The sequence below is a fragment of the Leptopilina heterotoma genome, unplaced genomic scaffold (genome assembly GCF_015476425.1).
Source record: "Leptopilina heterotoma isolate Lh14 unplaced genomic scaffold, ASM1547642v1 Lhet_343, whole genome shotgun sequence".
NCBI lineage: Eukaryota > Metazoa > Arthropoda > Insecta > Hymenoptera > Figitidae > Leptopilina > Leptopilina heterotoma.
The window spans coordinates 316,963-341,520 of NW_025111029.1; the positions used below are offsets into that span (position 1 = coordinate 316,963).

Below are 24,558 nucleotides of genomic sequence, written 5' to 3' on the forward strand. Positions count from 1 at the left end.
TTGGTTATCTTTATTCTAAAAGTACGTTAGAATGTGAGGATTTTTCGTGCGTTGTGCTAATAATATCAACATTAATACGAAAATATGATAAGTTCGTTATATATTAAGCAACCTTCGGTGTACAAAAATTACTATCTGCGTTAGAAATAGTCATATTTTTCTTTAGAAAAGAATAAAATGCTAGTTTTTGTTTGTGAAATAATACGGTAATTCTAACCTTTTTTCCACATATAGATAGAATATATAAGAGACATTCTAACGTAACATACCAATTTTGGAAGGACTGCGGGCGGACATAACCGATTTCGCCCGAGCATCACCGAGTCCATCACCTGACGTCGCGAACTAACCCTAATGTTTTCGAAGTTGAAATTCACACGTGTATGAAAGAAAAAAACCTTTTATTAATAAACGTGAATGTCTCCTCATGCCAAATTAAATTCAAGAACTGTTCCTCAATATAACATAATTTTTTTCACGACTTTTACTTATTTACATAATTTGATTAGAAAGTTATTTAAAAAAATGCTCTCTCTCGAAGGTACATATTTTTCCACTCGTTTAATATATAAGGACGATTCAGCTGTGTACTTCTAACGAATCGTGCGATCTTTCGGTTTCCGTGACCAATCGTCGTGTCTTTACTTGCGTGTGCGTGTGTGCCCTGCTGGAAGTAAATAGATAGAAACCTTTTCTCTTTTAATCCCTTTCTATTGCTAATATAGAAAGAGATATGAATATTGTATAACTTTTAATCTCTTACCTATACTTCTTTATGCCTTTCTATTCCTACCTTTATCAACTTGTTCGCTATTTCTTTTAATCACCTTTTTTGAATAACTTTTAATAGCCTTTTTAAACCCTTCTATCTCTTTTTATATACAATCTTATTGCAACTTTTTGTTATCCCTTTCAATCACCTTTTCTCTATTACTTTTAAAATCCTGTCTATTTCCTTGTATCTCTTTCAATGTTAGACCTTATAGACACTATTCTTTATACCTATTAATAACCTATTCTCAATACCTTTTAATAACCTGTCTATAAACTTTTATATCTTTTTATGACAGAAGTTCTTGATAATCTTCTTTGTCCACATTTATAACCTTTTCTTAATAACTATTGATATCATATTTATACCCTTCCATCGCTTTTTATGTAGGATCTTATTAACACTTATTTATTCCCATTATTAAGATAGAAATGCGAGACTGCAAAACTTTAAACTTTTTCTATTCCTTTTTATCATTCTTCTTTTCCGAATGGTATTCTTTTTATCTTTTTTCAATCCCATATTCTATCTCCTTACTTCATTTAGAAGAGATATATAGGGATAGACAAGAATATGGGGATTTGAGGAGATATAATAAGTTATCATTCTCTTCTAATCTACTATAGTATATCCCTTTCTATATACATCTTCTTCTTCTTCTTCTTATTATAGTCATGGGTTGAACACAACTCACGACACATTGGCAACGTACTGTGGACTAAAGCCTTGTACATACAGCCATGATCTATCTGAAACATAAGTAACAAGCCGCCTCTCCACCGAGTCCACACCGTACTCGGAGGTAAAGCAGCACACAATCTCCCTCTCTCTCCAACCGTAGTTGAAGAGAGAGAGAGAACGACACAGCACCAATCGAGCGGACTCGTGAACGCATGGAGAGAATTTTAATCAAAAAAAAATAAAAAAAAAAAAAAAAATAAATAAATAAATAAATAAAAAAAATAAAAAAAAAAAAAAAAAAAAAAAAAAAAAAAAAAAAAAAAATTGTAATGATACCTGGTAGAAGAATATAAAAGTTAGACTTTTATATTACAAAGTTTTAAGAATCTAAATATAGGTGATACTAGTCTGAGTGTTGGATTGCTTAAAAACTGAATACTGCAAAATGGAGGAGGGCAATTTAGTGCTTTGGAGAATGATTTTAGTAGTGGTTTCCGATATAAATCAAATTTAGGACAAGCCCAGAGGATATGATCTATATCTTGCATCACATTCGGGTTACAAGAACATCCTGGAGAACTTACAAGGTTCTTCCTGTACATGCTTGCGTTTAAAGAGTAATGGTTACTCCTCATTCTGCCTATAGAGGTTATCCATTCTCTGCGTGAAATAAATGTATGGAACCAGGGTTTGCTTCGGATCTGATAGAAGTTTTTCATGTATAGTATGCCTTTGATTTCGCCAACAGTTTTAAAAAATTCATCACAAGTTTTAGTTAGTTCAATTTTTGGACATGTATAGAAGTCTGAAAAGGGCAGAGCAATGTTGAGTAAGTCTCCATTGTTTGCTGCTTCTTTGGCAATTTCGTCAGCTCGTTCGTTTCCCGAAATTCCCATATGTCCGGGAATCCAGATTAACCAGACTTCTTTGTTTAGATTAGAAAGGGTGGATAGTCTATTTCTAATAAGGAAGATAAGGTTGTTTTTAATATTGGTAGGATTAACAGAGGCAATACTTTGTAAGACACTTAATGAGTCGGAGTAAATAACTGAGTGTTGAAAGTTCTGTGTGAGTATAAAGTCTAGTGTGTATAAGATAGCAATGGCTTCAGTTGAGAAGATTGATGCATGGTTAGGTAGTTTCCAGGAGTTGAAAAAATTGTGAGAGGTACAAACAGAGGAGCATCCGGTTGCAAATTCGGAATCGGAATCCATCTTAGAACCGTCTGTGAAAAAGGATGCATAATTTTGAAATTTATGTTGCGTTAAATCTTTAAAGACTTCAATTCTATATACATACTCATAAAGATATACGCGCATGCGTCGATTTTCCCAGCTGTTATGTGTTATGGCGTCGGGTCAGTAGATCCGTAGATCAGAAAGCGTGTGTTATGCACTGTGCGATTTTACGTTTTTGTTTGAGTTTAACTTTCATATTTTTGTAGTTTATTGTCAATATATTTAACCAATAAATGCTTATCAGTAATAGACAACCAAAATTAGTTTTAAACTCACACAGCACCGAAACTTTTCTAAAAATATATTAAAGATTTACTTGCAAATTTTTTATAGTTAATAGTAATGAATTAGAACAACACGATTAAGAAACTCAATTAACAACAATAGAGAAAGCTTTTAATTGAAATTAATCGATTTCTTCTATAAGGGATATCTCTGTTTTTACTTTCCTGTGGATTAGAAAGGATGTGAAAATGGATAGAGAAAGACAGCAATGTGTGAATAGAAAGAGATAGAAAAGTTCTATCTTCTTTAATTCACCACTTTGCATCCCCAATTTTTTATCTCTTTTTATATATTTTTTCTATATATTTCTATATCTGAAACTGTATATAAAGAGATTAGAAGGGATAAAAAGATATATAAATATAAGGTTATAGAAAGAGATAAACAATTTGTATCTCTTTTAAGTATCCATTTTGCATCTCCAAACTATTATACCTTTTAATCTTTTTTTATCCCCTTTTTTTAATCTCTTTGTATCTCTTTACTTCCAGCAGGGTGCGTTATTAATATAGGTTAGGTTCTTACGTCGTGTTAAATACATTTACCTACAGTTACAGTGACATTCACTAATGCCATCTACCATCAGATCCAAGTATCACTATCGTCTCTATGAGTATCTATAGACAATTAATTTGTTGTGTTTCTTTTTAATTCATGGCTTTCCCAACTTTGCAAAAATTATTATTTTCTTTCTAAAACAACATACTAATTTTCGTTAGTTTCCTTATGAAGAACTGTAAAATATATACTGAATGAGTGTTTTTGATAGTCTCAATAGCAATTTCTATAACCTATGTCGTTTTTCCCTTGAATCTAACCTAACATACTAAAATGTCTCATCAGTTTTAAGAATTAGTGGTATTAAAAGTTTCTCCGTGTATATAACATTACAAATGCAGTACACTGTAAAAAATTTTTGGGGAAAATTCCCCAAAATCTTGGTGACGCAATTTTAACCAAAAAAGGTAAATTTCCACCAAGAAAACTTGGGGACTTTTCCCCAAGAAAACTAGAGGAAATTTCCCTTTAAAATCTTGTGGAATTTTCCCTTTGAAACCTTGGGGAATTTTCCCTTTATAATCTTGGGGAATTTTTCCCAAAAACTCGAGGAATTTTCCCTTAGAAACATTGGGGAATTTTCCCCAAAAACTGGAGGAATTTTCCCTTAGAAATCTTGGGGAATTTTCCCCAAAAAGTGTAGGAATTTTCTATTAGAAATCTTGGGGAATTTTCACCAAAAACTTGAGGAAATTTCCCTTTAAAATCTTGTGGGATTTTCCCTTTGAAACCTTGGGGAATTTTCCCTAAAAACTCGAGGGAATTTCCACTTAAAATCTTGTGGAAATTTTCCTTTGCAACCTTGGGGAATTTTCCCTTTGAAATCTTGGGGAATTTTCTCTAAAAGCTGAGGGAAATTTCCCATTAAAATCTTGTAGAACTTTCCCTTTGTAACCTTGGGGAATTTTCCCTTTTAAGTATTGGTTAATTTTTCCTTTATAATCTTGTTGAATTTTCCCTTTAAAATTATCAGGAATGTTCCGCCTTAAAGCATTAAGATATTTTTACTATAAAATCTTAGAAAATATCCCTGCAATATCTTGAGGAATTTTTTCTTTGAAACCCATGCCAATTTTCTTTCTAAAAGCTTGATGAATTTTTCACAATTATGAAAATTTATTAGTAGGAATAAAAAAATTTCAAACAAATTTTTAAAATACTGTTTATTATATTTCTGTGTGAACAAAAATATTTTCAAAATACTAAAATTAGTTAAGAAAAATTTAGAATTATGTTAATTAAAAGTATTTCCACTGAACTTTACGACATTATCAATCAATTTTTTTGCTTTCGGATCACATACAGTCTTCGGATAATTCTTAGTTTTCCGTTTATTGCCTTCAGGGGGATTGATGTCCAACAACATACTGTAAAAATAAACATTTTTTTATATTATGCAATTAACATAAAAATATTTAAAAATTGTATTAAACAGCAATATATCGACCAAAGACTTTGGCTGTAATAGAAATTGGTTTTTGACTTTTTTTAAACTAATTATTATTTTACATTTAACTTTAGATATGTAATTGAAAAAAATTAATTTTTTATTTTAATTAAAAAATTTAAAATACTCATTTTAATTTGAAGTGAAACATACGACTTTTTTTAACAAAAGATTTTTTTTCAATAAATAGAAAAATGAAAATATATACGAATAAGAAAGAGAAAAATTATATAAAATTAATAAAAAATATTTACCGCTGAATAAATTCGAGTGACGAAGATTGATTTTCGAGGTAATTGTAGCCGAACACATAGTAGGTTAAAATTAAAAGTAGAACTGCTTCTAAGACTGAATTTGATTCTAGCACAATATTTTTTTCTATAACAATTGCGCAAGAACACGTTTCATCGTAGATCGACATTCCTGAAAAAATATAATTTTGTTAAAATGACATAATTTTACAGTTAATTTAAAACTTATTTATGGAAATATATATACCTTTGACGATTAACATTGGCCTAGAAGATTCTTTTATTTCTCTCATTGAATCATCCGAAGTTGTAGCGTCCTAAATAAAACATGAGTAATTTATTTCCATACATTAAATAATATTAACTATAATTTGATATAAAATTCTATTCTTACCACTAAAGTAAAAAGCTCTTGTTCTTTGAAGTGTGATGCGATGATGGGTAGAAAAACGAGACTTTTTGGTTTCTTGCTCTTTAATTGATCTTCAGCTTCACTTGCTTTTTTTAAATGTTCTGCTACTTTTACCACATTTAAGGGAGAATTCTTCTTTCCATTATAAAAAGAGATGTAACTTCGAAAGTAATCATATATTGCAGGTATTTTTAATTCTATGTTACTATTCCAAACCTTTTTTACATCTTTTCCAAGTAGGGTATTTGCGTGGGTAAGGAAGTAAGTTGTTACTTGTAGATGAGGCCAACAGTCTTTTAATACATCCTCCAATTTTAAATCATATTTTTCTCGGTTGTTAATTGATACTCTTTGAGAAGGGTAAGTCTCAGACAGTAACTTTCGCACTCTATCGTCGTCAAATTCATCTCCATGAAAAAGCGAAATTAATAATTGCTTTTTTTCTTTCTGGCTTTCGTTACTTTCGTTTTCTGAAAGTGAGGGCTCGAAAGCCACACAGCCGTATAGGTCTTGATCTTTGCCATATCTCTCTGGACCAAAAAACTTACGTTTGTTACTTGTGCAGTCTGCGACGTCATAATTAAATGTTTTGCGTTTCCTACTATTTGGCTTTATGTATCTAAAAAGTTGTAAATAGAGCATTTATAGTTTCATTTCATAATTAAAATTTTAAAAACTGTTTTAATATTACATCTGTAATATTTAATTTATACTTACTTTATTCTTTCATAAATGCGTGTTTTTAATGAATCCACTCCATCCGAAAAAATTTCCGTTTCATCGTCATTTTTCCATGTGGTATGCTCAAAGGATCTTGGAAAACGTGCAACAGTTTCTTTAGCTACTCGTGTCGCATCTTTAAATTCAATAGCTTTAATGTCCATCATATAATCAGCCAAATTTCTTATTAGTTGCATTGTTTGTGAGACAGAATTATTTTGAATGTTTTTAAAACCTAAAGGTGTTATTTTTTCCCAAACCATAGGAGATATGTAATTTCCAGTTGCTGTCGAATTTTTAGATGAAGGAGTTGAATCTCTAGAAATGCCCCCAGGAGTTGAGGAAATTTCATTTTCTATAATAACAAAAATTTGTTTATTATTAGATCATAATATGTCTTGTGAATATCATTTTCATAGAATTTCGAAGAAGTAAAAATTGTTACCTCTTAAAAAATCAGTATTAGTTGTATTATTTTGAAGAATATTTATAGAAGGTGAAACTGCAGACTCCCAAACTTCATTTGTAGGAAGTATCATAAATTTTGAAGGATAAGCTTTGACGTACGTTGACATACTTTTAAAGCCTTGAAACTCTGCTCCATCTTCATCGAGAACAAACTGTGGGACATAATTTGATTAAATAAGCAAAATTTTGGTAATATATAAATAATATTAAACTATAATATACGTATTTCGATGTTAACGTTGTTTTTCATGAAGAAAGAAAAATATAAATGTATATACCTTGTAAATCTGATTCGGATCAAGATTTAAAGCCTGACAAGATTCGGAAACTAATTCGTCGAAGTTGGAACATGCTACCACTATCGTTTTATCCCTTTTTCTATCAGTGATTTTAAAGACTGCTTCCATATCGTCTCTGTGAATGTAAAAGTAAATTACTAATTGCATTTCTTAATCATTTGTATGGAAGATTTTTAAACTGTTACTCACTGTCAATATAAAAACCAATTGATTATTTTACTTTTGCCATACAGACAGTTATAAGCATTATACGTAAATTATATGTAAGTATTAAATAATTTGTTTTAATTTTATTATAATTTTAAAAATGCATGTGAGTTAATAAACCTATAACTAAAACTATTATGATTTTAAAATTTATAGTGAAGTAGTAACGAGACCATGATTAATTTTTACATATGATGTAGTATTTTCTACATAGATGTGAAGTGGTTCATATGTCATTAAGTTTTTAATTGCAATACATTCGTATCGTAAGCAGTTATCTAGCCTATATAGTCGAAGATGATGTTGAAATGTAGTTTTTAAAATTTCCAATACAAAGTACAAGCATCCTTTGTCATCGCACAATATAATTGCAATTCTTCCCATTTCGACATTTTCCTGATAGGCGGTTTGTCGAACAGCTACAATGCCTCCTTTTTTGTAGTTATATCCTTTTAATTCAGCACTTGCACATTCAGTAAGTGATGAATTTATTTCAGCATTAAATATTGCTTGTTGTATCTCTGCTGAATAACGGAAATTAAAAAAATCAGTTTCTTCATTTAGACGCAGTTCGCACCTCAATCCTGCTCCTGAACGTAAAAGGCTTTGGAGCAATTCATGCTTTTCAGTTAATGATAAAGTAACATTTTTAAAACATTTAATATTTCTCATAACCCTCTTGAAGAAAGTATGTTTACTTTCAAACCGTAATGTAAATAATTTTTTAACAGGACCTAATTGACGTATCACTTCTGGGTAGTGTGTTAAATAGTGATGTTTAGGACGTAGTTTAATTGTTGGAAACAATTTTTTTCTTAATGTTAGGTATTCATTTATAATATCTGCTAAATAGGGTATAAATGACAAATGAATTTGTGGTGCACAAACAATTTCAACTATCTCGGAAAGTTTCAAAAAATATTCCCATACTTCATCATTCGTATCAATTTTATATCCTATATAAAAAGGAAGAAGGCGGATTAAGGTAAGAAGTTGCCACGCGTTACCTACAATTTTTTTTTTTTTTTTTGATATAATGGCAGGTTTATCTCTTTGATCAGTAGGACTGTATTTAAAAGTTTCTATCTTCGAATTTAAAAACTCGTAAGTGAACCAACCTTTAGAAACAAAATAATCCAAAATTAAGCTTAAATCATATGCTGAAATGCCTTCCAGTAAGTCATGCGCCATGCACGGTGGTAGTCCTGAATTGCACACGTGAAAACTTTTCAAAGAATTGAATACAGAATTAAACTTAATACCTTGATAATGTTTTAATTTTTTCAAATTCTTTAACGCATTGAGATAAGAAGTAACAGTTCTTTTTTTATAAGAATACGGTATGTAATCTTTCCTATGTACTTCATTATTGTCTACATTATCATCTTCCTCTTCTTCTGTATCGTCTTCTTCGTCTTCTTCCTCTTCATCATCATTTTCGTCTTCTTCCTTTTCATTATCATTTTCGTCTTCTTCCTCTTCTTCCTCATTTTCGTCTTCTTCCTCTTCTTCCTCATTTTCGTCCTCTTCTTCACAAATTCCATTTTCTTCATTAAGTTCATCTTCGACTACAACTATTTCTTCTTCAGTAGTCTGACTATTATCATCAAATTGTTTTGGTATTTCTCGTTCTTGTTGACATCTATCACATTTATTAAATACAAATTCTTTTCGAGTAATAAGACAAAATCTGCAGAAATATATAGAAATACTAAAATTTTCCTGATACCCGCCTAATCCATGAGCTCCTAAATTATCATTTGCTATGAAAATCACACCAGCTTTGACAATTTTATTTGGAAAGGCTTCAAAACCTTCAGTTTCTAACTTTATTAAATCTTTTACGAGCCTTCCAAAAACTTTTTCATGACAAAATTCTTTTTCTTTACATAATAAAACAAGCTGAATTGAATTCATTTGATACCGCAAATAATCGGGCAAATTTCCCAAAGTAAAATACACAGCTAGAATTTTATGCTTTTTACGTGACGAGCCAATTGGATTTACTACCTCAAAACTATCCGTGTAAAGTATGATCTGAAGAGCTTCAGGATTTTCTAAAAAATATGGATTGGATTTGAACATTAATCCATCTGTGAAGTCTTTAAGAATTTGGGTATCATTTTGAGGTAATTTTAAATTAATATCAAAAGACTTATTTTTGAATAAAGCTTTTAATGTTTCAATAATCGGCACATAATGAAAGTGGGCTTTTTTCCCTCGAATTTTTCCTAAAGACACAAGTTCTGGTTTTACATATGTAAAGTGTTTCTTATAAAATTTCCTTCTTTTATAATTTGTTTCGAAGTTAGACTTGCAAATTTGCAGTGGATCAGTTGAGAAAACTGCTTCAACAATTTTATCTGTTTCATCATTTATAATTAACAGCGATAATTGTTTGTTTAAGTTTTCTTTTAAAACATTAAGTCGTTGATTGTCAATATTTTCTAATTCTTCTATAAAGAATTGAATTGTTGATACAGGAACTAAGAATTGAGCTTCTAATTTTAAATACAGTTGGGCTAAATTGATTTCAAAAAGGTTATTACAAATATGATCATTTATAGAATTACTGGAATTAATATGAATCTCATTTGTATTAATGTCATGATTTGCTAAACTTGTATCTGGATGGTTTTCTTGATCAAAACATTGAGCTATTTCAACATTTTGCATAATAGTTAACTCGGTTGAAGTAGAAAGCGATGAATTTTTGTGCCTTGACAAGTGACTAGTGAAGGAACTAACATTGGAATATTTTTTATTACATACATCATACGGACACTTAACATTTTCTCCGGCTCTAATGTGTTCTTTTAAATGTTTGATAAAAGTCTGGTATCTAAAATGTTCTTTTTGGCAATTGATAACACTGCAAATAAATGTACTATTTTGTTGAACTAATTTTTGAGACATTGTTTCATATAAATTGCAACGTGATTTTAAAGGGTGTTTTTTATTTACATGCATTTTTAAAGATTCTTCTGATTCAAATAACATTTTACAGGCATTATATCCACAATGCTTATATCTGCTGAGATTTCTGTGAAAAGATTGATGGGTGATATGTTTGGAAAGAATCACTGTCTGATGATCACAGAAGCGGCACAGGAACATGATTTCATAAAATATTTAGACCGATTCCTGTGAAATAATTATTACACTACTTTAAAATCAATCTCTATACCTACACAATATTATTTATCTTTTTTAATTTACCCAAATAACACATTAACCCAAGCAAAAATTTATAACTGACGCAGTACTGCGCCAGTACTGGCGGAGTACTGACATTTAACGGGAATGATAACGCTTTTTACGACAAGTTCGATGTTACTAGCGCATTACTGACAACCAGTACTGGCGCAGTACTAGTTCAGTACTGGTAAATTTTTAATTTAATACTGATTCTATCTAAATAACTGTTTTTTTAATAACAATTTTAGCAAATAGAAATGTCAAACACATTCAAATTTGATCCAATGTAAATTATGTCAAACGAAATTTTGATTGTATAAAAATTTGATTTATGGAATTTAATTTAAATGAATCTGATAGTAATTAGTAAAAATTCTCAGAAACAAAAGTTTACACTGAGAAAACAATTTATTTCATTCAAACATAATATTTTGTTTATATCAAACTTTGAATATCTTTGCTATACAGTCAAACATATTTAACATTAATTCAAACATATTTTTTGGTTCATTTTAAAAAAAATATATTTAATTCAAACATATGTTATGGTTGATTATAAATTATTTATAATCAACTTTAAAGTTTGAATCAAACATAAAATTTGTAAACATAGTTTTTGTTTAAATCGAAGCAGAAAATATATTTGAATTAAACATAAGTATTCAAACAAATAATATTTTTGAGTCAAAGCAGTAAATATTTTCTATATATTGGGCTTACAAACTAATTTAAATTAAACAAAATAACTGAAAATAATTTTTCTCTTTGAATTAAGTATAATGTTTTCTCAGTGTAGTTAAAAAAATTTCTGGCACATAAGATTATATTTTTCAAATTTCATCATATGTCTCGTATTTATTTATTATTATTGTTAATCAATCTTGATTAGAAAGTAAAAGATACTTAAATAAAAATTAAATTAAATAGTGAAATAAGACTTTTTTTACTTACTCTCTAAATTTTTTTTAATTAGTAAAAGTGTTTACTAATTTAAATTAGTGACTGACTTTTTGCTTTCGAATTAGTAAATGTTAATAATAAATAGTAATTTCTACTAATTTTTTAGTAAAATTTTCTAATTCAAAAGCAGAAAGTCAGTCACTAATTCAAATAAAAGTAGTAAAAATTTTTATTAATTCAAATTTAGAGAGTACACACAAACATTTCTGCAGTACTGGCGTTAAAAATTGTACCAGTACTGCACCAGTACTGGTTTTCCAGTGTTGTCCTCGCAATACTGGCACAGTACTAGCATAGAACTGGCATACCAGTCTTAAAGGGCAGTACTGGCGTTGCCAGTACTGGTGCAATACTACGCCTGTTATGCACCCTCACTGGAAAAAAATTTAATTGATTCAAATAACCGATTAATTGACTATTATCAATTAAATATTTAATTGAATCAAATAATATTTATTGGATATTTTTTCTATTTGTAGGACCTTAATTTTTATATATATAAACTTTATAAAATTTTGTGGCCTTTGGTCCGTAAAAGTAAGGTGTTGGTTTCAAGAAATAATTTAATTGAAAATAATTTTATTTCTATCTAATGCATTTTCGCTGTTAACACAGCTCATCAGTAACTACAATAAAAATATACCTGTCAGTTTAAGAGTACACATGTAGTTCAAAGTATAATATAGAGAAAAAATATATATCTTACCGCATTTGGAAATTAATAAAAAACAATAAAAATTTGAAATATAAATATTATAAGAAAACATAACCTCAGTCGACAAAAACAATTAAAAAATAATATTTATTATTTTTTAATTGTTTTTTTTAATTATTTTTTAATTGTTTTTTTAAATAATATTTATTATTTTTTAATTGTTTTTATCGACTGAGGTTATGTTTTCTTATAATATTTATATTTATATTTCAAGTTTTAATTGTTTTTTTATTAATTTCCAAATGCGGTAAGATATATATTTTTTCTCTATATTATATTTTGAACTACATGTGTACTCTTAAACTGCCAGGTATATTTTTATTGTAGTTTCTGATGAGCTGTGTTAACAGCGAAAATGCATTAGATAGAAATAAAATTATTTTCAATTAAATTATTTCTTGAAACCAACACCTTACTTTTACGGACCAAAGGCCACAAAATCTTATAAAGTTTATATATAATATTTATTGGAGTCAATTAAATGGTATTTGCTTCAAATTAATCGGTTATTTGAATCAATTAAATTTTTTTCAGTGCAGTGAAAAATATTATTTAAACCAAATATATTTAATTTGAGTTAAATAAACGTATATTTGTCTCAGAACCAACTAGACTTTTTATTTGTTTTAAATAAAAATTTTATTCGACATAAATAAAACATATATTTCAGCCAAATAAATTTTTATTTAAGCCAAATAAAATTTATTTGAAACAAATAAAAACTCTAGTTGGTTCTGAGACAAATATACCATTTCTCTGAGTGTGAATACTGGCATTTGATATAAATTTTTGCTTGTGAATCAAAATAATCAAAATATCTTAAATTGGCAAAGTATTTAAAAAAAATTTTGAAAGAGTCTACCCTTTAAAATAAAAACTTCGGAAATAATTTATGAGAAAATAGTTTCTTATTATTCTACACCCAGAGAAAAAAGTTATTTATTTTAACTAAAAGTGTATATTTAAGAAAAATTTATTTGTTGCAAATAAATATTTTATTTAAAATAAATAAACTAATATTTATTTCAAATAAATGCACTAATTAATCTAAAATAAAGAAATATATTTGCAATTTATGAAATAGTATATTTGTAGCAAATAAAAAATATATTTGATTCAAATAAATGTTTGTTTGACTTATAAGTAGACGCCTGCGCATATTGCATTGCTATAGTAAAACAATAAGATGTTTTGCTTTTAACAGTTTAACGCGTACAATTATAAGAGGTTTATTCATCATGAATAGTTAACAAATTTAATTGATTTAAGTACAGAATTTTTCTTTTTAAGTGAAAATTTTAATTAGTACAAAGTAACAGATTTGTATGTGATTTCATTTACATTTTAGTGTCTTATTTGAGATTTTGTGAGAAAAATGTGACAGTGGACTTTTACATATGAAGTGAAAAAGTAAAGTAAAATGACTAACAATAAAAAAACCTGACTTTATTTAACAAATATTCTTATAAAAATAAACATTTATTTTAATGAATATTAAAAGTTCCATTAGTGATTGTGATTGTTAAATTTATTTGAAGGTTATAAGTGAATTTTAATATTTTAGAATGCTTACAGGATTTATTAAAATGAAAAGTGTTTTTTATTTGTTCTAAATATAAAATATATTTAAAGAAAATATAAAATTTTTTTCATTTAAATAAAAATGGATATTTAAACGAAATATATTAATTCAAATAAAAAATATTATTTGAGCTAAATAAAAGTTTAGTTGGTTCTGTGACAAATATCCTTTTTTATTTGTTTGAAATAAATTTTATTTAATTCAAATAAATCATTTCTCTAGGTGTAATGGAGTGGTTTAACAGATGTGATCCAGGGATTCCCACAATAAACTGACCCTTCAATTGTAATTGCAGGTAACCAGGTATCTTCAAATGGAGGTTAGATATTTCATGCGACTCATAATAAAAGATTGAGGTTTTAGGCTTTTGCAAAAGTTCTATTTTATGACTTTTACTTTTATATAAATGCAACCATTTAAAAAAATAAGATTTTTCCTCACTAATAATTTCGTTTAAGGAAAACGAATGCCATATTACGAGTCATATAAGAGATACTCTATTTGAAAACGACCTCCTCATAAACATTTGCCAATGTAAGGTAATTTTTAAATAATTATTTCTCCTATTTAATAAAATCGAACTATATTTGTATTATTGGTGGTTTAAAAAAAATTTATTTACTTTATAATAGAAAACAGAATTTTTAAAGAAATAATATAAATTATTTAAAAAATTATGTTTGAAAGATAAATATTTTAATTTCATAAAATTTATTGAAAACAAATGTTGCTATGTTAGGTAAGCATATTTTAATTTTTAAAATTCTTTTTACTATTGTAAAGTTAAAAAACTTTTATTTTATAACTAATAATAGTAAATACACCAGACAAAAATATTATTTAAATTAAATATATTTTATTTGAGCTAAATAAACGTATATTTGTCTCAGAACCAACTAGAATTTTTATTTCTTTTAAATAAAAATTTTATTCGACATAAATAAAAATGTATTTGAGACAAATACAATTTTTTTTAAGGAGGTTCTCCGGCTGCTACTCTTGAAAAAATCGATTTTCTTCTAATTTTATTTAAATTTTGAGGAAATGTTTCTTCGAGTGCGCTCTAAATGTGGTAGAAATTTCAGAACCCTTTACCATGTCAAAAAACGAGACATCGTAGTTGGCATTTTTCATATTTTCAAAATAATCGCATGTAGAAGCTGAAGTATAAACTTGAATATTTCAAAATTTAGCATCGCAAAGGGTTCTGAAATTTCTACCACATTTAGAGCGCACTCGAAGAAACATTTCCTCAAAATTTAAATAAAATTGGAAGAAAATCGATTTTTTCAAGAGTAGCAGCCGGAGAACCTCCTTAAGTCAAATAAAATTTATTTGAAACAAATAAAAAGTCTAGTTGGTTCTGTGAAAAATATACCATTTCTCTGGGTGTAAAGTTCGATTTTGTTAAATAGGAGAAATAATTATATAAAACTAACCTTCCATTGGTAATTCTTTATGGCTAGAGGTCTTTTTCAAATAAAATGTCTCATAAATCGAGATAATGTACATATAAGTAATATAAAATTTTTGAATTTATTTTATCCAATACTTTTTATAATTTTTATATTTGTCTTAAATAAAATTTTTATTCGACATACATTAAACATAGGGTAAGTGCACTAGTTTCTGCGGAATTCCAGCCAAGATATCTTTTGTATAAAAAAAAATAGTTATAGCAAAAGAAATAAATTTAAAACTTATTAAACTAATTGTATGTATTCTTAAAAAATTGATACAAAAAATTAATAGCCTATAAAATTATACAATTTAATTAAAATTAAATAATTAAAAAGAATATCAAAAGCATCTAATTTTGCGCACTGAGTCAATTGCTGTAACTAAAATATTTAAAACTAATTAAATTGAATTCTATAAGTTAATTATTATTAATTATTAAATTAATATTATTTGGTAAAATATAAACAACTAACCAAATTTTTTAATAAAACCAAACATTTGTTTAAAATACTTAACAATACTTTTTTCAGTTTAAAAGTATACATACTTATACACATAAATTTTATAAGTACACAGAAAAAACGATAATCTAATTTTAAGAAGCATAATTAAATAGGAGCCATGAATACTACACCCAGAGAAATTGAATATTTGTCTCAGAACCAACTAGACATTTTATTTGTTTCAAATAAATTTTATTTGGCTTAAATAAAAATTTATTTGGCTCAAATATATGTTTTATTTATGTCGAATACAATTTTTATTTAAAACGAATAAAAAGTGTAGTTGGTTCTGAGACAAATATACGTCTTCTTTAACTCAAATAACATATATTTGGTTTAAATAATATTTTTCTCTGGGTGTATGAATAATACAAATATTCATTAAATATATTACACCCAGAGAAAAATTTTATTTAAACCAAATATATTTTATTTGAATTAAAGAAGACGTATATTTGTCTCAGAACAAATTACACTTTTTATTCGTTTTAAATAAAAATTGCATTCGACATAAATAAAACATATATTTGAGCCAAATAAAATGTTACACTTACATTATAATTATATTATATTTTTAAATTTGATTTACCTTTTTTTGTAATCCTTAAATGTCGTTCCAGAATATTATTAAATATTTGCGAATTCACTACACATCCATCACTATATATTCAATAACTTTTAATAGTTTTTTCACTTGCGGTTTTACTCTTCCGAAAGCTGAAGAGCAACTGACGTGTAAAACCAGTTTGTAAGACTTTTCCAAGACAATTTCTGGAAAAATGTCTACATTTTCGTACATTTCTTCCTATATTTCAATAGAAAAAAAATTCCCAAATTTTGAAGCTAAATAAATTTATAAGAAAAAAACGGGTCTTAAGAAACTCGTAAAATACGTCCTCTTGCAACGAGAAACCCATGTTGTTGGGCATCCTAAGACAAACCAGATGTATGACAAACCTTTCAAAACGAGAAAATTCTTCAAAACATTTTATATTTTTGACAAAGAGCAAAAAAATTTTAAGGCCCATGGCATAAATCTTTTACAAAACTTAACTATTTATGACAATGCTTTTTGTTGTAAGTAAAAAAATAGTTCATAATTGTTTGTTGAACATGTTTCAGTAAGAAATTGTTTACCAAAGAACTGATTGTATTTTTAAGAAATACATTCACTATAAATGGAACAAAAAATTTATGTAATTCATACTGAAAGTAGTTTTAATTATATAATTATTCTAATAATTGTAAAATTGAATTAATGTAATTTCTTCTAAGTGCGTCTTCCAGTAAAAACTGCTTTTTAAAATTCTAAATTAGACAATATTCATTTCTCCGAAACATTATTAAAATTAAATAATAAAAAATTTAACTATAATATCTAAATTAACTCATTTTGGAATAATTACACAAAATCTTAGTGAAATTTATTTTTCTTTTTATTTTGTGTATAATTTCATAAAATTTAAAAAAGTTTCTTCAACTTTGTGGAAATTTTCACTAATTTTGGAAAATTTCCACAAAACTTTCAAAAAATAAAATTTTTTACTATTATGAGGAAAATTCCCTAAAATTTTATACAAATTTCCCTATTAGATTGTTGAAATTTTCACTATATTGTGGAAAATTGCACAAAATTGTAGTGAAAATTTTTTCCCCTTCCAATTTGTGGAAAATTCCCTAATGCTTTATCACTTTTCCCCAAGTTTGAAGAAAATTTCACTAATTTGTGGAAAATTCCACAAAATCGTAGTAAAAATACTTTTCCCCATGAATTTGTGAAATATTCCACAAGAAACCTGAGGGAAAATTCCACAAATTTTTTACAGTGTATAAAAATAACAAATTTATGCAATCTTTGAATTTTAAATTAAAAAATATAGGAATTTTTCTAAACCAAAAAGTATAAAACTGATAAGGCTACTTTTAAAACAAAACAATATTAATAGTAATTATTATATACAAATATATTTACATTTTCTATTGAAACACTTTTCAAATGAAAAAATACTGAAAATGTAAAAAAAATAAAGGAAAATAGTGTTTGAATTTTAAATTCCCAAAAAAAGTAACGATTCTTTTTAAAAGGTATAATCATGGAGGAATTTTTGCGCCTTTTTAAATTTTATTTTTTTCACACTCTGAAGCTATACGTCTTTCATTGTAGTGTCTCTCCAGAATCAACAATACCTCGTAAAATTTTGTTTAAATCCAAAGATGAAACTTGATCGAGTTTTGTTTGCAGTTTTGTTATCTCGTTAACTGATAAATTTAATTGTTGCCGTAAGCCTTCGTTTTCTTTTTTAAGATACGAAATGTGTTCGATTAGATACGATTGAGAATTAACTTTATCGTTCTCTTTGGCAATTTTTCTGTCTTCGCCATTTGGATCAATATTTCCCTTATCTGTAGACATTGAGCAATTTTCAATTTTTGATTTTTTGTTCTTCTCTCCTTCCTCCTCTTGTCCGGGTTCGGAAATAGCAGCAAATGAACGTTTCGATGTCGACGGAGTATTTGTTTCGTTGATTTCGCCAGCTGCCGAAGAAACAGATTTTTGACATTCTTTGTTTCCCTTCGATTGCAAAATTAAAAAATAATCTTCATTTTCAATTGAGGATAATATAACGAATGGCACTGACAGGGGCGCATGATTATTCCCTAAATGTCATTTTTCCGAAATGTCATTTTACCGAACTGCACTTTTGCGAATAGTAAATTTTGCGAAAAGACAATTTTGCGAAATGTCACTTTTGCGAATTGTCATTTTTTCGAAAAGCTATTTTTGCGAATTGTCATTTTTTCGAATCGCAATTTTTACGAATTGTCAATTTTCCGAAAAGTCATTTTTGCGAATCGCCATTTTTACGAATTGTCAATTTTCCGAAAAGTCATTTTTGCGAATTGTCATTTTTACGAAAAGACATTTTTGTGAAATGTCATTTTTGCGAAAAGAGATTTTTCTGAAATGTCATTTTTACGATTAGTCATTTTTGCGAAAAGTCATTTTTGCGAATTGACATTTTTGCGTATTGTCATTTTTGAGAAATGTCATTTTTGCGAATTGTCACTTTTGCGATTTGTCAATTTTTCGAAAACTCATTTTTGCGAATTGTCATTTTTACGAAAAGACATTTTTGTGAAATGTCATTTTTGCGAAAAGCTATTTTTGCGAATAGTCATTTTTACGAATTGCCATTTTTGCGAATTGTCAATTTTCCGAAAAGTCATTTTTGCGAATCGACATTTTTACGAATTGTCAAATTTCCGAAAAGTCATTTTTGCGAATTGTCATTTTTGCGAAAAATACAATAGAAACTTGTAGGTATCTATAAATCCACTATTGTATTTTTCGCAAAAATGACAATTCGCAAAAATGACTTTTCGGAAAATTGACAATTCGTAAAAATGGCGATTCGCAAAAATGACTTTTCGGAAAATTGACAATTCGTAAAAATATCGATTCGCAAAAATGACAATTCGCAAAAATAGCTTTTCGCAAAAATAACAATTCGTGAAAATGGCAATTCGTAAAAATGGCGATTCGCAAAAGTAACAATTCGCAAAAGTGACATTTCTTAAAAATGACAATTCGCAAAAATGGCAATTCGTAAAAATGACTTTTCGCAAAAATGGCTTTTCGCAAAAATGACATTTCACAAAAATGTCTTTTCGTAAAAATGACAATTCGCAAAAATGAGTTTTCGAAAAATTGACAAATCGTAAAAATGGCGATTCGCAAAAATGACAATTCGCAAAAATGAGTTTTCGAAAAATTGACAAATCGTAAAAATGGCGACTCGCAAAAATGACTTTTCAGAAAATTGACAATTCGTAAAAATTGCGATTCGCAAAAATGACAATTCGCAAAAATAGATTTTCGTAAAAATGACAATTCGCAAAAGTGACATTTCGCAAAATTGGCTTTTCGCAAAAATGACTATTCGCAAAAGTGCAGTTCGGTAAAATGATATTTCGGAAAAATGACATTTGGGGAATAATCATGCGTCCCGCACTGACAATTTTCCTCCAAAAATAAATCGAAACTTTGCCCTGGAGAACGAAAGAAAATGTTGTGCTTCACAAAAAATTGAATTCGATTCAAATCGCAAAACAACGGGAAAACTAAATTCACTCCACTTATTTATACTTTCAGAATCAAATTCATTGACGATTTTAACAAAAAAGAGAATATTTGGTTTCCCTACTAAAAATAAAATCAGGAATGGTCAGACAAATGGTCAGGCCGCCTGACCACTTTAATCCAGTTTTCTTACGATTCTGGATGGATCTCGTCAGAAATCTATCACAACTGATCAGGAGGAAGTTTAAAGTGGTCACAAGTTTGCTACTATCCCCTCCTCTTTGTTGACCCCGCCCATATTTGGTGACTATTTGAGACCATTTGTATCTCATTTTTGACCATATATTTAAGCCACTTCTGTTTTATTTATTTAAACAATATGCAAAAAGTTGCAACAAATTAATTTTAAAAAATATATTTTATTAATTAATATCAATTTGTTTACATATACGGAACAACTTGAAACTAATTCCCGGAATTAAATTAAAATTTGGACCCTACGGGGATCGAACCCCGACGCATGACCTAACCTAGTACCTAAACTAACTGCCCTAACGACCGCGACTACCGAACCGACTTACATATTTCTGGATTCAACTGTTTATATAAAGAGCAACTGTAAAATAGTAAACTTCAATTACCAATATTATCAATAAATCAGAATAAACTGTTAAATAATTTTTATTAATTAATTATATTTCAATTTAGTCATAATAGGTTATGTGAATTAATAAAAATTAACATTATTAATTGAATGAATAATAAATTAAGTCTTAACTTTACAATTTGGAATGTTTCATAAACTATACTACGAATACAGATTAATAGTAATTATTATTATATCTGTATTTAAAATGAATTTAGTATTTAATATTAATTTAATTTAACATTATAATTTATAATAATAATGAATTATTAATGCAATATTGAAATATTTATAAATTTTAAATTTAAATTATTAATAATCATTATAGTAATAAATTGTTCTATTAATGAATTATAATAATTTAAATTTAACTGTATTTCAATTATAATGCAAATACTTCTTATAATAAGTACTGGTATAGTAAATTACTAATATTATGAAACAAAATTTATTATTAATTAACTATATTAAATAATTACAAGTAAATATACATATATTAAATAAATATATTATATAAATATATTAAATAATGTTAAAAGAATGGTCCGAATGTTTTGATTTATTTACCTACTTTTGCTGTATAATTAATTCAATAATTATACCAATTTGAAAAATGAGAACTTTTGTCAAGTTAAAAGAACAATTTTTATAATAGAATAATGTATTCTGAAATGTAAAAAATAAATTTGAAAGATTTTATATGTATATATAAATTTTCATGAGACTTTATACTAAAATTAGAAAGATGTACCAAAATTTTTATAGGTTATGTGTTCACACATTTCAGAAATAGTCAAGAATTTCAGAAATGGTCAGGAATTTCAGAAATGGTCACAGTTTCGAAAATGGTGGGAGTAAAGTGGGAGGAGCTTGGATATAGTGTTTGGTTAGGAATGGTGAGAAACGTTCGAAAACGTCAGAAGTGGTGAGACTGTTCAGGAATGTTCAGAAATTCTGACCATTCATGACGATTCCTGATTTTATTTTTAGTAGGGAGGGTAAGAATATCAAATTTTTATTCAACGAAAATTCTAATTTTTAGTGTCGTCGTGGAAAATATTGAAAACCTTAAATTGTTAATAAATTTTCTTTCTTTCCTTTAAAAAATAATTAAAGCCAATCGAAAGTAATGAAATCCTTGAACATTTAGTGATTATACGTGATAGAAACGTGGAGGTATGTACAATAAGCGCCTTTTGGAGTAAATATTTTTAGAAATTAGAAGCAATGACTTCAAGAAAGTTATAAACATTACTTTATTATATGCATTTATTAAAAACTTCATAAAAAATACATTCTTTAAATATATATATATATATATATATATATATATATATATATATATATATATATATATATATATATATATATATATATATATATATATATATATATATATATATATATATATATATATATATAACATTACAAATGCAGTATAAAAATAACAAATTTATGCAATCTTTGAATTTTAAATTAAAAAATATAGGAATTTTTCTAAACCAAAAAGTATAAAACTGATAAGGCTACTTTTAAAACAAAACAATATTAATAGTAATTATTATATACAAATATATTTACATTTTCTATTGAAACACTTTTCAAATGAAAAAATACTGAAAATGTAAAAAAAATAAAGGAAAATAGTGTTTGAATTTTAAATTCCCAAAAAAAGTAACGATTCTTTTTAAAAGGTATAATCATGGAGGAATTTTTGCGCCTTTTTAAATTTTATTTTTTTCACACTCTGAAGCTATACGTCTTTCATTGTAGTGTCTCTCCAGAATCAACAATACCTCGTAAAATTTTGTTTAAATCGAAAGATGAAACTTGATCGAGTTTTGTTTGCAGTTTTGTTATCTCGTTAACTGATAAATTTAATTGTTGCCGTAAGCCTTCGTTTTCTTTTTTAAGATACGAAATGTGTTCGATTAGATACGATTGAGAATTAACTTTATCGTTCTCTTTGGCAATTTTTCTGTCTTCGCCATTTGGATCAATATTTCCCTTATCTGTAGACATTGAGCAATTTTCAATTTTTGATTTTTTGTTCTTCTCTCCTTCCTCCTCTTGTCCGGGTTCGGAAATAGCAGCAAATGAACGTTTCGATGTCGACGGAGTATTTGTTTCGTTGATTTCGCCAGCTGCCGAAGAAACAGATTTTTGACATTCTTTGTTTCCCTTCGATTGCAAAATTAAAAAATAATCTTCATTTTCAATGGAGGATAATATAACGAATGGCACTGACAATTTTCCTCCAAAAATAAATCGAAACTTTGCCCTGGAGAACGAAAGAAAATGTTGTGCTTCACAAATAATTGAATTCGATTCAAATCGCAAAACAACGGGAAAACTAAATTCACTCCACTTATTTATACTTTCAGAATCAAATTCATTGACGATTTTAACAAAAAAGAGAATATTTGGTTTTTGATAATTTTCATCTAGAATGTAGTCTTCGTAGGATTTTGACAAATATTCAACAATTAGTTCCTTTTTGTTCGAAATGCAATTTTCACAAAGAGACTTCTTAGAATTGTTCCGTTTTTCAGTTTGAGTGATGACAATTTTTAGCTTTTTTATCTGTGGATTGAGATGTAGGAGAAATTCCCAATAATTTTTTTTTGTAATTACATGATTAGAGGAGAGGGCATCGATATGAATGAGTAATTTTTTTGGAAACTTGTCGTATATTTTCTGTAAGACGTTATTGAGTTTTGAAGCCACGTCCATAAAGTTAATGAGGCCCATTTTCAGTAATCTAGATTCAAGGCACTTTGATTCCATGTCACTTTCTTCGTATGTCGATGTGAGATAACCTTTAATACTTCTTGAAGTCTCTTCTGTAATATTTGGAAAAGTAGAAGACAGAAATTCTAAATTTATATTAAATTCCTCCGCTGTATTCAGAATGTTTAAGTATCGATTAATTAGTTTACAATTCATGCTGTGAATTTTACTCTGAGGATGTTCTTCGCAAAAACTTGCCACTGGACAATGAGGACAATTTGTTAGAGTTTCTTGTTTTGTTTGACGACACACGAAACACACTCGCGCACGAATAAACATTACAAATTCCAATGGACTTATTTCCCTTTCTAATTTGACAACTATTTCTTCGTAAATTACAATTAGCCTTGTTTGCCAATAAGACGTAGGTAAATTTGTAAACTCATCATAAATGTGCGACAATCCCTTTTCAATCAATAATGTTTTGATTACGTTGCAAAAATATTCGTGAACTTGCAAATGCTCTAATCGATGTGCTTCGGAGCAATAGGAAATCATGTTGCATTCACATCTTTTTAAATTGTCCCTCGATTTACAAATATAGCACTCATTGGGCAGAAATCTCTTCATCTTGAAAGAATTCATGTTTTTGAATTTCTTTTCTAAATGTTGATGACGAAATTAATTTTACGAGAACCTGCGAATAGAAATTTCATAAGTGTGAAATTTTAGAGAAAGATATAAGCTAAGCAAAAAATTTGAGGTTATGTTTATAATTTTTGGCGTAAAAAAACAGAAAGAAAATTTTAATTATTAATACAAATTATTTAAATTCAACTCTTCGTTACATCCAAAGTAGTCAATAAAAACTGGTTTCAAATTTAAATATTTGAAAAAGAACTTTTTATCAAGATAAATCCAACACAAACATAACCTATAATTCGTTTGCTTTTATATATAGGTATGTACGTTTCTCTGGGAGCGCGTCACATTATGAATACTTAGAATTTTCAGGAAACATAAGAATAACTTTAAAAATATTAAGTATGTAGAAAAATTTTCTTTTATTTTACTTACAGGTTTTAAACTTTCAATTGTTTATAACAACAATAGAGAAACATCTGACATTTAGTGTTTTTCGTAGTGTTTTTGTTTTGCTTTTTATGCAAACATAGAATAGTTAAATAATTGAGAATCAAAACCAGTACTGATAATTTATACGATATTGGCAGAAAAAAATTTACTAAAAAATGTCAGAAGATCCTTCACACCACTTCACACAAAACTATAAAGGTGTATCTACAATAATATTTAGGGTCCAAGAACCCCTCGGAAAGTAAGAAT

The 24,558-nt window shown here is 27.5% G+C and overlaps 3 protein-coding genes across 5 annotated transcripts; all 3 read right to left on the reverse strand.

The window, feature by feature from the left end:
- Window positions 1–4,682: 4,682 nt before the first annotated feature.
- On the reverse strand, window positions 4,683–8,564 carry LOC122505143. 3 transcript variants are annotated; one of them, XM_043616612.1, is made up of 8 exons: window positions 8,457–8,564; window positions 7,111–7,246; window positions 6,810–6,984; window positions 6,362–6,719; window positions 5,627–6,263; window positions 5,480–5,549; window positions 5,236–5,404; window positions 4,683–4,901 (listed from the first exon to the last, which is right to left on the reverse strand). In XM_043616612.1, the coding sequence occupies exons 2-8, from the start codon at window positions 7,237–7,239 to the stop codon at window positions 4,769–4,771; spliced, it is 1,671 nt and encodes a 556-aa protein (XP_043472547.1). In that variant the 5' UTR covers window positions 7,240–7,246; window positions 8,457–8,564; the 3' UTR covers window positions 4,683–4,768. The 3 variants fall into 3 exon arrangements, with proteins under 3 accessions (XP_043472547.1, XP_043472546.1, XP_043472545.1); XM_043616611.1 differs by lacking the exon at window positions 8,457–8,564 and adding an exon at window positions 7,321–7,433; XM_043616610.1 differs by lacking the exon at window positions 8,457–8,564 and having other exon boundaries at window positions 7,111–7,330.
- Window positions 7,462–16,799, reverse strand: LOC122505125. Its single transcript, XM_043616588.1, has 2 exons — window positions 16,347–16,799; window positions 7,462–10,482 (listed from the first exon to the last, which is right to left on the reverse strand). The coding sequence occupies exon 2, from the start codon at window positions 10,453–10,455 to the stop codon at window positions 7,489–7,491; it is 2,967 nt and encodes a 988-aa protein (XP_043472523.1). The 5' UTR covers window positions 10,456–10,482; window positions 16,347–16,799; the 3' UTR covers window positions 7,462–7,488.
- A 5,244-nt stretch (window positions 16,800–22,043) lies between these two features.
- Window positions 22,044–24,504, reverse strand: LOC122505144. The gene is made up of 2 exons (XM_043616613.1): window positions 24,292–24,504; window positions 22,044–23,911 (listed from the first exon to the last, which is right to left on the reverse strand). The coding sequence occupies exon 2, from the start codon at window positions 23,857–23,859 to the stop codon at window positions 22,249–22,251; it is 1,611 nt and encodes a 536-aa protein (XP_043472548.1). The 5' UTR covers window positions 23,860–23,911; window positions 24,292–24,504; the 3' UTR covers window positions 22,044–22,248.
- Between the last annotated feature and the right edge of the window lie 54 nt (window positions 24,505–24,558).